The sequence below is a fragment of the Aythya marila genome (assembly GCF_965140915.1).
Source record: "Aythya marila genome assembly, chromosome: 23".
Taxonomy (NCBI): domain Eukaryota; kingdom Metazoa; phylum Chordata; class Aves; order Anseriformes; family Anatidae; genus Aythya; species Aythya marila.
This window is the reverse complement of record NC_139064.1, coordinates 3,828,447-3,843,428: the sequence shown is the minus strand read 5'-3', so window position 1 is coordinate 3,843,428 and position 14,982 is coordinate 3,828,447. Positions and strand designations below refer to the sequence as shown.

At 54.8% G+C, this 14,982-nt stretch overlaps 2 protein-coding genes across 4 annotated transcripts in view; one reads left to right on the top strand and one right to left on the bottom strand.

Moving 5' to 3' along the window:
• Window positions 1-32: 32 nt before the first annotated feature.
• DRC12 (dynein regulatory complex subunit 12 homolog) lies at window positions 33-2,182 on the bottom strand (the record flags this gene model as incomplete). Its single annotated transcript, XM_082778020.1, has 6 exons — window positions 33-247; window positions 327-457; window positions 725-817; window positions 1,195-1,296; window positions 1,507-1,572; window positions 2,119-2,182. The coding sequence occupies 6 exons, from the start codon at window positions 2,180-2,182 to the stop codon at window positions 119-121; spliced, it is 585 nt and encodes a 194-aa protein (XP_082634146.1). The 3' UTR covers window positions 33-118.
• A 1,864-nt stretch (window positions 2,183-4,046) lies between these two features.
• The window catches only part of CBL (Cbl proto-oncogene), a 35,632-nt gene continuing 24,696 nt past the window's right edge, over window positions 4,047-14,982 (top strand). For all 3 annotated transcript variants that reach the window (XR_014318969.1, XM_082777883.1, XM_082777882.1), the window contains exons 1-2: window positions 4,047-4,343; window positions 9,213-9,460. Coding sequence is in view for 2 of the 3 variants with exons in the window: in XM_082777883.1 (XP_082634009.1) it covers window positions 4,197-4,343; window positions 9,213-9,460 (395 nt within the window). In the remaining variant the exon portion in view is untranslated. The remainder of the gene's footprint in view (window positions 4,344-9,212; window positions 9,461-14,982) is intronic.

The window sequence follows — 14,982 nt, the reverse complement described above, 5'->3', positions numbered from 1 at the left end:
CCAGTCCCGTGGGTGGTGTAACGGAGGCTGTGGGGCTCAGGATCCGTCACCCAGGCTGGAGGTGGAGCTGGGAGGCTCCCCACATGCTGCTGGCCCCCTCCTGGAGTCCCCCGGGGTGCTACATCTCCAGGGGGTTGAGGCCAAACTCCTGCAGGTGCTGCTTGTGCTGCAGCTCGACGGCCGTGCCCTGCTCCTCCCAGTGCTGCCTGGCCTCGGCCAGCTTGGCCAGCACCAGGTCCAGGCTGTCCTGCTGGGAGAAAGGACAGTGAGAAGGGGAACGGTGCTGCCCGGGGGAGCCCCGTCCCCCAAAAAACAGCCCCACTCACGTGGAGGATCTGCTCGTACTCGCTCTCCATGGCGCGCATCGTGCCCTGCAGCTGGGCGATGGTCCTGTCCCGCTCTGCCAGCGCCTTGCTGGCAGCCTCGTGGCTCCGCTGGCTCTCCTGGAGCCTGCTGGCTGCGGGGTTGGGGACGGGGGACACTGAGGACGAGGGCACGGGAGGCTGGCACTGCACCCACGGCGTGTGGCACGGCCCCTGCCCCATCCCCGCTGCAGGGGATGCGCCGGGAGCAGGGTCAGGCTTTGCCTTCAGCTCCTGCTGTGCCCACAGCGCAAGGCGAATGGCTCCCATCTCCCGTTTCTCCCCCCAAAAAATGTGCTTTGCTGCCCTGGAAAGAACCCGTCCGCATCCCAGCAGCAAGAGGGGGGTGTCTGGGGCCGTACCGAGCTGCTCCCGCAGGCTCTTCACCTCCGCCTCCAGGCGCTGGCTGTGGGCTGCCGCCCGCCTCTGCAGCTCCTGGTGCTGCCGGCTCAATTCTGGGAGCCGGGGAGAGGAGAAAGGGGCGATAGGAGGGATGGGAGGGAGCTCCCCGAGCTGGGAACCCGGCCCTGGTGGCCGGGGGGGAGGCTCTCCTCCTGTGGGGGAACCGCTCAGCCTCTGCGCCGAGCGTGGGAGAGCGAAAACGAGCCCGGAGTTTTGCATGTGGCGAAGACCGCAAACCTCTGGCTGAGGTTTTCACCTCTGCTCACACCAGCTCCGGCTCGAGCACTGGAGGAAGCGGCACGGCCGGGGGCTTCTGCAGCCAGGGGAGGCGTGGGGCTGAGCAAAATGGCCCGAAGGGAGAGCTGGGGTGAGCTCGGTGGCGTCCCAAGGTGTGGGACCCTGCGTCTGCGCCCTCCTGCCTCTCCCTCACCTTGGTGCATGGCTCTTTTGTCCTCCCGTTCCTGCTCCAGCGCCCGCTCCAGCTCCTGCAGCCTCCGCCGGAGCCCCTCGCTGTCCGCCCTTGCCCACGGGGCTGCGAGGCAGAGATATGGGGCTGCTGTGGGGTCTGTGTGCCCACAGGGGGTGCCCCACGGGGATCCAACCCCTGGAGCAGCACCGTGCAAGCACGGGGAGCTGCAGGGCTCCACGCAGCGGGGTGCCCTGCTCAGTGCCGTGCCCAGCACCCCGATTTTCCTGCCCTCTTTCCCTTCCCAAGCTTAGCCCTGGCTCCTCCAAACCTCACCCGGGTGCTCTCCCAGGCTGTCAGCCTCTTCTGCCGCTCTCCTGGACGTGGCTTCAGCTCGGCTCTCTGCAGCCAGAGGGGAGGAAGAAGAGGGGGAATGAGGAGCAGCCCGGCTGTGGGGCTCGGCCCGGGGACACCGAGGGCTCGCACGTGGCTCGGGGGCAGCTCCCTCGGGATGCTCGCCCCATAAAGGCTTGGCTGGGACACACCTGCAGCTGAAAGGCTGGCACCAGGGCTGCATTTTTGCCGACACCGAGGCAGGGTGCAGCCGGTTTTACTCCAAGCAACTTCCCTGCAGAGGCTGCACCCTCACGCGGGACCGCGGGCTGATATTTCGGGGGGAAAACAGGGCAGCAGCCGGGCTCCTTGGTGCACGGAGCTTTGGGGACCTTTCCCAAACCCCGCTCCGGGCATTCTTCCACTCTCAGAGGTCTGTGGAAGCCGGGGCCTGGCACTTTGAAGCTCCCCACCAGGTCCTGGAGGTGCAGCGGGGCGCAGGATGCTGCGCAGAGCCCTGGGGACCCTGCTGCCTCCTCCTCCTCCTCCTCAGCATAGCGGGAATGCGAGGCTCACATCCCTGCTGCCTCAAGGCAGGCAGGACCCCAAACTCACCCCCTGCACTTCTCCTTTTCTGCTGCTTCACTCTTTTCCCCTTCCCTTTGCCCTTTGGAGGCATCCTCCGGCAGCGCCGCTGGCAGGGACCCGGCTCCCCGAAGGCGCAGCAGCTGCCTGGAAGCCAAACCCCGCTGTTGTAGCAACTGTGTCCGCAGCGAGGGCAGCTCGTCGCCTGGCCCCACGCCTTCCCCCGCCTCGCAGCAGCTGAGCATTTCAGTATTTCCCCTCCCAGTCACACAGGCGTGGGCCACACGCCCCTAGAGCAGCGCCGGGGTGGTCCGAGGCCGTCCCCGCTGCCGGCACCGAGCCGCTTGGGCTCGGCTGGACCCCGTCCCAAAAGCATCCCACAGCCCCGGTCCCACAGCAGCCCGGTGGCTCCGTGGGGATGGGGCAGGGAAGGCGACGCTCCCAGGTCGCAGCCCATGGCCAGCCCAGCGCCTCGCTCCCTTCCTGCCCTGGCTCTCCCCTCCGGCACACCCCAGCTCTGCCCTGGGGAGCGGGGCTGGATTTTGACCCTCTTTTATAAAAAAAAAAAAAAAAAAAAAAAAAAAAGAAGGCGAGGAAGGAAGGGAGGGGATTTCAGGCTGTTGTTTCTGCTCGGGACACGGTTAACCCCGAGGAGCTGGGAGCGTGTGGAGGTGCTTTCTTCCGCAGGATGCTGAGCTCGCTGCGTGGGCTCTGGGCGAGGAACATCGCAGTCCCAAATCCTCCTTCCGCAGGGAGGAGGCAGTCCCCAAGGAAAGCAACCTTTGCTTGAGGTCCTGCACGTAAAGAAGCCGTGGCTCGGGGTGAATCACGCCCGGGGAAGCAGATAGGCAGCAAATTTTTGTGCTTGGCTCCACCAGGCTGGTGTAACCCTCCCCAGCCCTCTCCCCAGGTACTTGTGGTATCCCGGAGCTGGCCAGGACACCCTCCGGTGGTCAGTCCGGCTTGACTATTAGCCAGAAGCCATTAGCATCTAATGGGAAAAAAACCTCAGGAACACGGCCTCAATAAACGTTGACATATTTGAGGTCAATATAATCCTTCGGAAAATTTGCCCAGGTAATTAAAGCCAGACAAGGAGCTGCCTGTCCCAGAAACATTTACCGACTTCGACCAAAGGCTGTAACATCAAGACGGGGACTTTTATAACCAATTTATACACAGTTACTTGGCCACATCTGGTGCAGCCAAAAAAAAAAAGTGTGTTTTTTTTGTTTTTCTTTTTTTAGGGGATTTGCACACCCTGGGGATCCCTGTGTCTGGGTGTGGGGCAGGGAGCTTGGCCGTGGGGTTTGCTCTAGCCTGCAGCCCCTGTCTCTGGGTGCTTGTGCGGGACACATGACATCGGCCACACCGCAAAATTTGCTGTTTTTGTGTTTTCTTTCCCCTCGTTGTTGTAGGAATTAACGCCTGAGCACAACATGGCTGTGGGGATGCGGCGACTGTGGGGCGAGGAGCGGGCTCTGCGGCAGCTCCTGCTGCAACGCAGCCGCCTGCTTCCCGATTTCTGAACGTCTTCGTGTGGAAAAAAAGGGAACTTAGCCTTTAAAAAGGGGAAATAATTCTAATTTGCAAGGCGCAGGGGGCGGCGCGGCCTGGGCCCAGCAGGCCGGCCCGCTGGCAGCCAGACCCGTTGCCATGGCGACGCCGCCCCGCCCGGCCCGCGCCCCCCTCCCGCCCTCACCAAACATGGCCGCCGCGCCGCCCTCCCCTCCCCGCGCGCCTGCGCGGAGCCGGCGGGAGGGGGGACGGAGTGCGCGGGCGCTGCCCAATAGCCGCCGGCCCCTCCCCGGCGGAGTGGGCGGGGCGAGGCGGGCGGGGGGGCGGTGCGACCAATCGGTGCTCGGCGGGGGGGCGTGGCCAAGGGGGGTGTAGGGCGTGGCTGGCGCGGAGGGCGGCACTTGGGCGGAGGGCGGGGCAGGGGCCGGAGCCGGGCGCCCCCCGCTGCCGCCGCCGCCACCGCCACCACCGCCCGCGGCTCCGCCGCTGCCGCCGCCCTCCCGGCCTGGCCCGGCCCGGGGCTGCGCCCCCTTCCCCGGCCGCTTTCCCTGCAGGGCCCTGAGGCCCGGAGCCGCCCCCGCACCGCTCTGATGTCGGCTCCGCTGAAGAAGGGCCCCGGGGGGCTGATCGGGCTGATGAAGGACGCCTTCCAGCCCCACCACCACCACCTCGGCCCCCACCAGCCCGGAGCCGTGGATAAGAAGATGGTGGAGAAGTGCTGGAAGCTGATGGACAAGGTGGGGCTGGGGGATGGGGTTTGGGGGGGATTTGGGGGGGTTTGGGGTTTGGGAAGGGGGGTTTGGGGTGGTTTATGGGGTTTAGGGGGGTGTTTAGGGGGGTGTTTTGGGGTTTGGGGGGGGAATGGGGTCCCTAGGGCCGTGGGAAGCGATGCTGGGGGGCTAGGGGAGGTTTTGGGGTTGGGGGGAGGTTTTTGGGGGGTTGGGGTAAGGAGGAGGCAGGGTGTGGGGTGTGGGGGGGTTATAGGGTCGTGGGGAAAGGAAGGGAAAGGTTTTGGGGGTGGGGGGGGAGGGAGCAGGGAGGGTTTGGGGTGGGGGGGTGGGAGGAGGGTTGGGGGTGGTGGGTAAGGAGGGTTTTTTTTTGGGGGGTATAGGGAAAGTTGAGGTGTTTTGGGGTGGGGGGATCGCCCCGTGATGTTCCCACGGGCAGAGGCTGGCTGTGGGCCGGCCCTGGGGGGCTGCAGGTGAATTTTGGGGTGCCCCATGGGGGTGTCGGCCTGTGCTGGGAGCCTGCTTTGTCCCCTGAGCCCCCAGGGCTGGGGCCGGGCTCAGCACAGCTCCTGCTCCTTAAAAAACCCCAAAAGCCTGGGTGGGGGGCCCTGGTGCAGCCCTGCGAGGAGCTGGGGGCTGTCTGCCTGCCCTCCCCTCCCCTCCTCCGCTGTAAAATGCCAGGAAATGGCTGTTGTGGGGGCAGGACAGCGGGACTCGGGGCCTGATGGATCACAGAGCTACGGCCTGGGGAAGGGGCTTGTCGTAGGAAACCCCAGCGAGTGCTTGGTTTGTTTGGGATCCTGGCGTTATTTATGGAGCGACCCGGGGAACGAGCATCCAGAAAGGAGCAGAGATGTAAAAACCTTCTGTTTTCCCCTCTGGGAGCAGGGCTGGGGGCATCCCTCACCCCCTCAGCCCACACTTCTCAGCCCTCCTCTCTCGTCCCCGCGGTGTTTATGCATGCGGCGTCTGAAGCTCCTGCAGCAAACGCCGAGGAAGGCAGCGTAGATGACTTTCTTCAAGCCGTATTAAATGGTGTTCGTGCCAAGAAATCACTTGGTGTTGGCTGCCTCGCCACAAGGCACGGCTCGTAGCTGTGCTCCCGGTGAGCTCTGGTCGCCTTTCCCAGCCTGAGGATGGAGCACGGGGGGTTTGGGGGAGCACCGGGGGGGCTAACGTGGGGCAGGTGGCTTGGGGAAGAGCTCAGGAGCGGGTTTCTCTTGGCAATAAGCTCCCAGATGCGACTTGTAGGAATGCAGCTCTTCGTTCCTGCCTGGACGTGATGGATGTGGATGTCAGCCCCTGTTTGACTCCGTCAGCTGGGCTGCTCGGAGCAGGCGGCCTGCAAAAAGCTCCGAGTCCCCTGGCGTGGCTGGGGGAGGCGTTCACATCACATCTGTGGAGCCACCGTGAAATCACCGCCAGAAAAGCCGAGCCAGGGCTGCCCCTGTGCGTGCCACGGGTCCAGGTAACCTCATCCCAGTGTGCACGCACCTCCCGGCTCTGCTGCTCGGACAGCTCCAGCTGACGGAGTCAAACGCAGGTTGGCAGCCACATCAGGTGAGGTTTTGGTGAATTTGGGTTGTGTTGTGCACGCTCAGAAGACGTTTGGGTCGGAAATTTGTTTAATAGTGCAGCAAATTGCCCGGCTTTTATACGGTGGTTGTGGAAGGAGCGATGAGAGAGGATAAACGAGCGGAAGCTGTCGGGATTGGGTTGGCTTTTCGGGCCAATTAAGCGAAATTACAGGTGCAAATTGGAAAAAAACCAACCAAACAATAACCATTAGTAGCTGATGCTTGCCTTGCAGAGCCGTGAGCTGTATCTGTGCGTTCACGACCCGGTTCCTTGGTCTGCACGATGAGCTGCTGCCCGAGCACTCGTGCCTCTCTGCTTCAGGAGCTGCCTCCTGCATTTCTATGCGAGCTGATCCCTCCAGATGCTCCTCAGGATCCTCTCTGATGCGTCCCTGTCCTTCAGACCCCTGCAGCTCAGCTTTTTGGTGGTGCTGAGCGCCTCTCCTGCCGTGGGACGTGCTAGGGTAGCACGGGTGGCCCTCTCCATCCCCGCAGCAGGACGCTGAGCTGGGTGAGGGCGATGGATTTAGCTCTGCCACGGCAGCTCAGATGCCTGTGAGCCTGCAAACCCGCAGCAGTCACTTCCTTCTGGGCTCCAACCTGGTGGCCTACAGCTTGCTTCAGCTGCTTTTGGGTTGTTTTTATCGTGCTGGCTCATCTTATCACGGTCTTCAGCAAATAAAGCGGTGCTCGGTGTCAGAAAACCGATGATGTATCGGCTGTTGAAACCAGTTCGGGTGTTTTTTTTTTAAGGGAAGGGCTGAAGCTGTGAATCAGCTCAGCAAATGTGACCCGGGCAGCCCACCAGAGCTCGGGGAGGGGTTTGAGGCACGGGTGGCGGTCACCAAACACCCAGGGAGAGGTGCAGGGGGTGTCACAGCTCCTGCTGTTCACAGCAGAAGGAGGTGAAACACGAGTTTGGCAGGGGATGGGGAAATTTTAGGTGGCTTCCCTTCTCCTGGTGGCTCCAGATGAGGTGGGATTTCCAGAGAACTTGGCTGTCGAGCTCCTCAGGGAAGAAATGAACTTGTCCGAACCATGGGAAGGATGGGGAAATGACAACCCCAAGTTGACTGGATTGGTTTCTTTGCTTCGAAAAATGAAAAATTGTTGAAGTCAGGCTTAGGGTTCTTACCGGGTCTTCTTCTTAGAGTCTTCTTGCTGGACTTGAGGAGCTTTGGAAGCGCTTCTGGTATCTCTAAAACCCCCAAAGTCTCCATAAAGCCGTGTTCCTGAGAGCACAAGGCAGAAACGAGGCCGGCTTGGCTGAGCTGAGACCGCTTAAAACCACGGGTTGCTTGTGCTTGCTGCTGTCACACCTAACGAAACGTGTGCTGGCTGCTCCGTTTCCTTCCCCATCGCTGCTCCCGGGGCTGGGGACACTTCTCGGGGCACTGTCACCCTGCTGCCAGCCCCGGACCAGGCAGCGGTTCCTGTGAAGGGGCCGTGTTTAACCCCTTATCTGAGCTGGTTTGGGGTGACTCGGTCAATCGAGAAGCTCGTTTGGTAATAAAATCAACGCTGCTCAGGCCCTGCTGCGAGCTATTTTGGGTGTCCTCGCGGGTCACGGCGTGTGAAATGTTTGGTGGAGGCTTTGAGGGGTTTGCAGGACTCGCTTCAGCTGCGAGGAAACGTTGAATTGCTCCCGAGGTTGGGCCCATTGCTGATTTTTGGGGTCTGTTCCTGCAGCTGGGGCTTTGGGGGCAGCAGCCAGCCCCGTTTCTGTGACAGAGCCTGCGAGCAGGGCTGGCATGCTTGCTTCGTGTGGCTTCCTCGTCCCGAGCGCTTTGAAGCCTCCAAACCCAGCGTGTAACAACCAGCCTCGCTGCAAGAAGGGGTTTTGCTCTCCAAAATGCAGCTCGGCTGGGATCTGCCTGCCCCGTGTAGGGCCCTGGCCTCACGCAGGGGATGGACGTGTTGCTTGGGGTGGCTTTTCCAGGCGAGGACTTCCCTAAAGGGCAGTCTTTTTCTTTTTTTCTGCTCAATTTTAGCAGCCCGCTGCCCTTCCCTTCTCCATCCCCTCTCGTAGGGGCACTGCTTTAATCAGATGCTGCCAAACCCCACGAGGTTGCTTATTGCACGAGCCCCGAATGACAGAGTGAAATGCTGAACTTCTCTTTTCGGACTAAATTACTTCCATTTTCCAACACCCCTTAGGTTTTTAAGGGAAGTGGGCGTTTAAGCCTGCCCTGTAGGGAACCAGTCCCTTAAATTCCTCTTGAAGGTCTCTCTCGCTGTCTTTCATGGCAGGTAATAGAAAATTTTGGCAGTGGTGGATGGTGAAGAGGCTTCTTTTACCCTCCCCGGTCATAAACTTCGTACCCTGAGCTGTTGGTGTGTCCATCAAGGACCTACATTAAGTTCAGTTTGGATCTCAATTTGCCTGTGAGGCCTGAGCAGCAATATTCTTGTGATTTACACCTTAACTGCAGGATGCACGAGTGCCTAAAAATGCAGTTATTCTGTCAGTGAACCTAACAATTCTCTTTAGATGGTGAAGCTCTGGGTTGACGTATTCAGGTTCTTTGAGAATGTGATCTGCCTGCCTTAAAAAAAAGGAGAACTTGGGGCTGGGAAGGAAGAGAAGTTAGATATTTAGCTGTGCGCCAAGAGCAGGCAGGGCATGGTCAGCCAATAGCCCTTTACCCTAATTATTTAACCAGAAGAGCTGTGAATATGCTACGTTTTTTTAAAAAAAGGCACAAATTATTGTGAAGAATTCCCTTTTTCTATGAGATTTGTCTACTGGAAGCCAGGCTGATGCGGAACAGGGAACACACGTTCTCAAGAGCTCAAATTTTTTCCGAGCTTTCCCCTGCGGTGTCCATCATGCTGTGGCTCCCTTCTCATCCTTGCCCAGATTTCCTTTGCCTTCACCCTTCCCTGATGGCCGTAATTACCCCCAAAAAGCTCTTGTTCCTCGTGGTCCTTGCACTATTGAGGTGAAATTCTGCTCGGGGGTGTGCTCAGAGCCCGTGGCAGCAAGTCCTGGGCGCACCGGTGGTCGGCTACATCCATGCCACTACAAACCCCATATGCTCCATGTTCTTGAATTTTGTTTTTTATGATGAGGTGGGGTGAAAAGCAGCCTCGTGAAGCAGTTACCTGTGTGCTGGGGGTTTTGCTCTGTGGATTTGGTAGTGGTTGGATTCCCCATCTGGACTCGAGCACCCAACACAACTTGTTGGGAGCGAGTTTTGGTGTGCCGCGTTCGTAAGTAACCCCGAGCTGTCTTTAAGTGACCGATTGCTGCTTGATTTTTATTTTTTTATTAAAAATGAGTGTTGTGGATTAACCGCAGGTGGTGCGTTTGTGCCAGAACCCGAAGCTGGCGCTGAAGAACAGCCCGCCCTACATCCTCGACCTGCTGCCTGACACCTACCAGCACCTCCGCACCATCCTGTCGCGCTACGAGGGGAAGATGGAGACTTTGGGAGAAAACGAGTATTTTCGGGTCTTCATGGAGAACCTGATGAAGAAAACCAAGCAGACCATCAGCCTCTTCAAGGAAGGGAAGGAGCGGATGTACGAGGAGAACTCTCAGCCTAGGTAATGGGGAAATGGTTTCAGATATCCGTGGTGTGAATTCACTTTGGTGAGATGGCTGCTGAATGGCATCTTGTCTGCCCCTCAAAGCAGACCTGGGATGAATTTAAGGCTAAACGTGCAGTTTGAAGTAAAATATACTTAGCTACGTTGGAATCAGAGTGTGGAGTAAGTGTTCAGAGCCTGCGTAGCCTCGGCTGTTGTCTGGTTCAGGTGTGCTTGGTTCATGTGAACCATCAGGTGTGCTGTGGAAAGGTTTTGCACGTATTTTTCATTCTCCATAGAGAATGCTTCATGAGAGAGGCTGGTAAGGTCCAGAATCACCTTTCTGGCCATTTTTGGAAGCAGAAGAATACTTTGTTATCTGTACCAAAGGAATCATCAGGCTTCCTGGGATTTTTTTTCCTTTTTCTAGAAACTGTTTCCAACAGAGAGGGAAGAAGTAAAAGAACCTCAATTTGTGGGAAGAAGGCATTGAGCTAAAACCCCCAAACCTTCATACATTGAAAACTTGCTTTTTAAGGGTGCGAGCAGTCTTGCAAATGCATTTTTTTTTCAGCAGTCATATCTTACAGGTGAAGAGTGCTCACTGAAATGGGTGGGTGGAAAAGGAGACTGCAACTGTGTTTGGAAATAAGCTTCACTTGGTTCAAAATAGCGTGAATTTGATGAGCACTGCTCTGTGCTCGACTGCTTTCCTTCCTTTGGCTTTAAGGAAAGCAAAGCTCGGGTGACTTAGGAGAAGGGTAAAGCTCTGGGAAACGCCGATCCAGCATCCAACGTGTTTGCCTAAACTGCTGGCAGCCGGGTGTGATGGACAGAGATACAAAGCATGCGCCTGTAATTTTAAACTCCGTTCAGGGTTTTGCAGTAGGCATCGAATTAAGAAAAAAAAAAAGAGGAGAAAAAAAAAGTGAAAACAACCCAGTAGCTGAGCGTAATTGCCCTGGGGAGAGTATGTGGTTAACGCCCTGGCAACTACTTGCTTGAATTACTTCGGGGGGGAAGAAAAAAGAAGTGCTGGCACATGTTTCTGCTATAGCATTGAACTCCCTGTAGCTTGCTCTGTAATGCTGAGCTCCAGCAGCCCGTGATAGTGGGTATGGAAGTCATTGGTGGTGCTGCCTTGTTTCTCACCGCCACTGTTCAAGAATGAATCAAGATTTTATGTATCTATATAAATATCTTTCTGCCTTGCTGCCTAGCGCCGCTTGGTGAGCGTGGACTTCCTCTTCGACTTTGTTTGAGGCAGGGTTTGGGAGTGGAAATGCAGCTCGTGGTGCGGTGTCGTTGCTTCTTTCACGAGAAGTTCAGTTCTCTGTACGAGGCCTTCAGGAACTGGCTTTGGCGTGATGTGCAAACACAAGGGGTGGACGTGTGGGGCGGGTGGTTCTTTTTCCCCTTTTTGGGGAGAATGTGGTTTCTGTAGACACAGCCAGCTCCTCACGCATCTGTTGCAAGTTTGGGTGAGTTTGGGGGCGATGGTGCTAGGTGGAATTTTAATAATTATTACAGAAGCTCATGGATATAACAAGGATGGGGGGAAGACCACACGAGCCTGCTCTGTTTTGGGGACGAGGCAATATTTAGTGGAAAACGATGGAGGGTTTTGTGCCTGCGCTCAGATCCAAGTGAGCTACAGCATGAAAAGCACTTTTTACTGGGAATGCATTGATTAAACCAATTAAAATTGATCTCTGGGGCTTCTGCTGGAACTGGGCATTCTATTGGATTGTCCTTTGAGATGGTGACAGCACAGATTGTCGCTTCAGACAATGATTTTTACAGCGCAACAGGTTGTTCCTGGAGTATTTCAAGGAGCATTTATCACTTAGGATTTGTGTATTGCTCCCATATAACGCAGGTGATGTTACTTTCTCAAACACTGACTGTTGCCTCCAGAAATAGGCTAAGAGGGTATGTGAAACCCTTGCCTGTGAGCTTTGTTCTGGTCGGCTGTGTGTGTGTTGTGACCATAAATAAGGAACATCCGATGAGCAAGTGATAGGCAGCCCTGTCAGTAAGTCCAACACCTCGCCTCCTGTCCCACGTTATTTCAGGGAGAAGCAAGGAGCAATATTTCAGGAGAGTTCAATCACCCTGGAAAAAAAACTCCTTATTCACTTTGCAGTCAAAATAATTGGAAAAAAAAAAAGGAGGGTGGGGATCCAAACCAGTGAGCTTAAACAGGCTTCCAGTGGAGGATGCTTGCTGGCAGAGGTGGCAGGGGGGCTTTGGGGAATTTCTAACTGTGCTGTTTGTGAATAAACAGCTTACCAGGGAAGCGACTGTGGTGAGACGTATAAACATAAGCATGAAATCAGAATCACATCCCAGCTAGTCTCATTCCATCTTCCTTTGCTTTTTGCTCAGCCTGGGAATCACCAGGTAGTGTTTTGGCCCAGGAGCAGGGTGTCCCAGCCTTTGGTGCTGGTAACGACTCCAGTAACTTTCTCAATTCCCTAATTTTCTTGTAGAAAAGGAAGAGGTTAGGGTAGCCTGTGGATTTGAATCATATGCTGATTCAAGAGAGACCTCTGCACTGAGGATGACACTTCTGCTTCGGCTAGGAATCTGCTCATTACAGCACTTCCAGCATCAGGCTGCTTGCTTGCGTGGGCTCCTGGAGCCTGATGACTTGAAGTGCTATTCACTTGCTTCTTCTTAAATTTAATTAAAAGAAATGGTGCTCTAAGTGCACCTCTAGATTTAAAATGTTTATAATCAAGCGAAGAAGCTTGACAGATTTCCTCACCTTGTTAGGAGTTGAAGGAAAACTTGCTTTTTTTTTTTTTTTTTTTTTGGCTTGTAAGAGTGAATGAGTTCAAATATCCAAAGCGTGGGAGAAACTTTCTGGAAGATTGTCAGCAGCCCGTAGAGCAAACAAATATAACTTGAATCTGGTATTCATTGGAAATATACTCATGGCAGCGTGTGTGTGTGCTTATGTGTATATAAAAAATCTGTTTTGCTCTTGATCTTATGCGAGCTTACTGCTGATGTTAGTCTGCAGTGTTTTGAAAACATGCCTTTAAAAATCTAATTTGGTGTACTGAATGATCGCTTTTTCTTGACTTTCTGACATTTTTCCCGTTGTCCTTGAAGTTTCTTTCTTCCTGTCTTCCAGATTTAGCATTCAGTTTGTTTCCTGTTGTGTATGCTGTTGTTTTCCTCCCCCGGAGGTCTCTTGCTGTAGAGAAAACGCTCTGTTTTGACGTTTGCATAACCAGTGTGCAAGCTGTGCAGGTGTTTGCTGCTAGCAAACACACCAGCCATTAAAAACGAGCGAGGTCTCCTTCAGCTGTAGGATCAGGTTTGTCTCAATCACTCGAGCATCCAGCTTTTATTTTTATTATGTCTCAATCTTGGTGCATTTCCTCTTCTCGGCGATTCTGCAGCCTGTGCCTCCACGGTGGGCAAAGGCAGAAGTGGAGCAGGGCTGCGGGGCACCGTGTCCTGTAGCTGCTTGTGCTGCCCTGAGAGCTTGCGAATGCTGCAAGATGTGTGTCATAGTGTCCAGTTTTTCGGCACACTGTGGTCTGTGTGTTTTGGGTAGGCTGTGTGGGAGTGTAAGATGGATGCTGGTTGGTGCCAGCTTAAGGCAGGCTTAATTTAAAGCCCAGAAGTTCAAATAAGATTGCGTTTGCATGTTGAAAGTTTCAGGGTGTATTTGCAAGGAGCAGAGGCCTGGATGTGTTCCCCTCTGATGTTGAAACTAGAGCAGAGAGGCAGAGGTGCTGAGAGCAGGGCTCGAAGAGGCTCGTGTGAGCGCTCGCGGATGTGGGTGAGTCTTTGTTCCTTCAATTTCAGCCTTGTTGCAATCGTGGGGCTGTTAGAAGTGAATGCAGCTCTCCTGTGTAATACCTTAACAGTCGCTGTGCTGAAAGCAGCCTCCTGTTGTGGCTAACATCACCGTTAGCACGCCTTCCAACGCCAGCAGCACTCAATGGCTTGATTTCTTTTCCTGGGACTGTGACAGCCTCGCTGGCTCTGCAGCCCTGCGGTTTTGATGTCCAGGCCTTCCCCAGAAACTGCTGTGAGCTTGCACGACCTCCTCCTGCGATTTTAGCAAAGGGAACCTGCCTGCTTCTTGTATCAGGAGAGCTCGACAGATGCTATTCAAATTCTGCTGTGGCTCACTTGCATTTCTATTTCAAAATTAACGCTGCTGAGGGTGCTTCTAAAGCCCTGCGTGCATTTCCTGACTAATTGAGTGCATGTGGTAACTTCTTGTTTCTGTTTATAGACCGAGTAGGCAAGCAGATATGATTCAACGTGGTGACTTCCGAGTAGAGCTTTTGTTTGGTGGGGGCACTGTGCTGTTCTGCAGAGCACTGACGGTTTGGGAGCTTGTTTTGGTTGCCCTGCTTGATGGCAGCGTGCCCTCGAAAACCAGACTGTAGGTTTGGGCATCTGGTAGGCCCAAATGATAACATCTGCAGGGCTGGGGATTGGAAGCAAGGGGTATTTCAGGAGTTAAGCCTTCTTAATATTCTGTTGTATGTTTGCCACGAGCCAAAGGTAAGTCATTCAGTCAGTAGCAGGTTTTCTGGAGGAGCACAAACATTTCAGAAACTGTTGGCTTGGATTCTTTATGGGTTCACAGTGCTGCACAAGGCACGTGAGACTTGTCACTTTAAAATAAATAAAAAGCCACACAGAGGTGACATTTGTAGCCTGTGTAGCTGAAGCAGTGCAGTAAAAGGAATTCTGTAAAGGACAATTAACAGGTCTGCACCCAAAGGAGAAAGGTGCCCGAGCTTAGCCCTGAGTAGCGTGCTGGGCTGCCTACAGTGGTAAATGGGACTTCTGTGACCCCTGTAAATATTCTGAGTTTCTTGAGTTTACTTTTTAAATAATGGTAACAAAAACTGGCTGAACATGCATATCTTTTTCCTGCAGTGTGCTAGTAGTGCCACTGACTGACAGTGCTGTGGCACTACTCTGACCATGCTCAACTTGCCTGAACTCTTGATTACAGTTTAATTTAGGGACTCGGTGGTTGTCCTTTTATTGTTTCTACTACAGAAAGCTTTTACTTGTCCAGATCCCTTCCTTGCAGAGAGGAGCTGCCATGTGTCAGTTTGCCCTACTACAGAAATTACTCACAGCAGCAGCTTCCTTGCAGCCTTGTACCTAGATTATTTACACTACGTGCGGCAGGGCAGGAAAATAACTTGCTGGGAGGAGACTGGGAGCGGAATCCTCTGCTCCTTCAGAGAGGATGAATCAGGGTGGAGAACCTCCTTTTCACCATGGAATCAGCTCTACCGAGGATGTTAACACAGCCTGTTACAAGGGAAAATTCAGAAGTTATTTTCTAAATAAGGTCAGCCCCTCGCGAGCGTTTCCATGTGAGAACGTGGTTATGTAAGCGGGAGGGTGGGGGTAGGTGAAAGGCTGAGGAGAAGTCATTACTCAGGATGTAGACTGGATGTTTAGGAAATAGCACAAGTTATTTTGCTCGTTCGGCTGGCATGCTTCGGGAACCAAACTGTTAACAAAATTCATGTATCCGCAGAGGA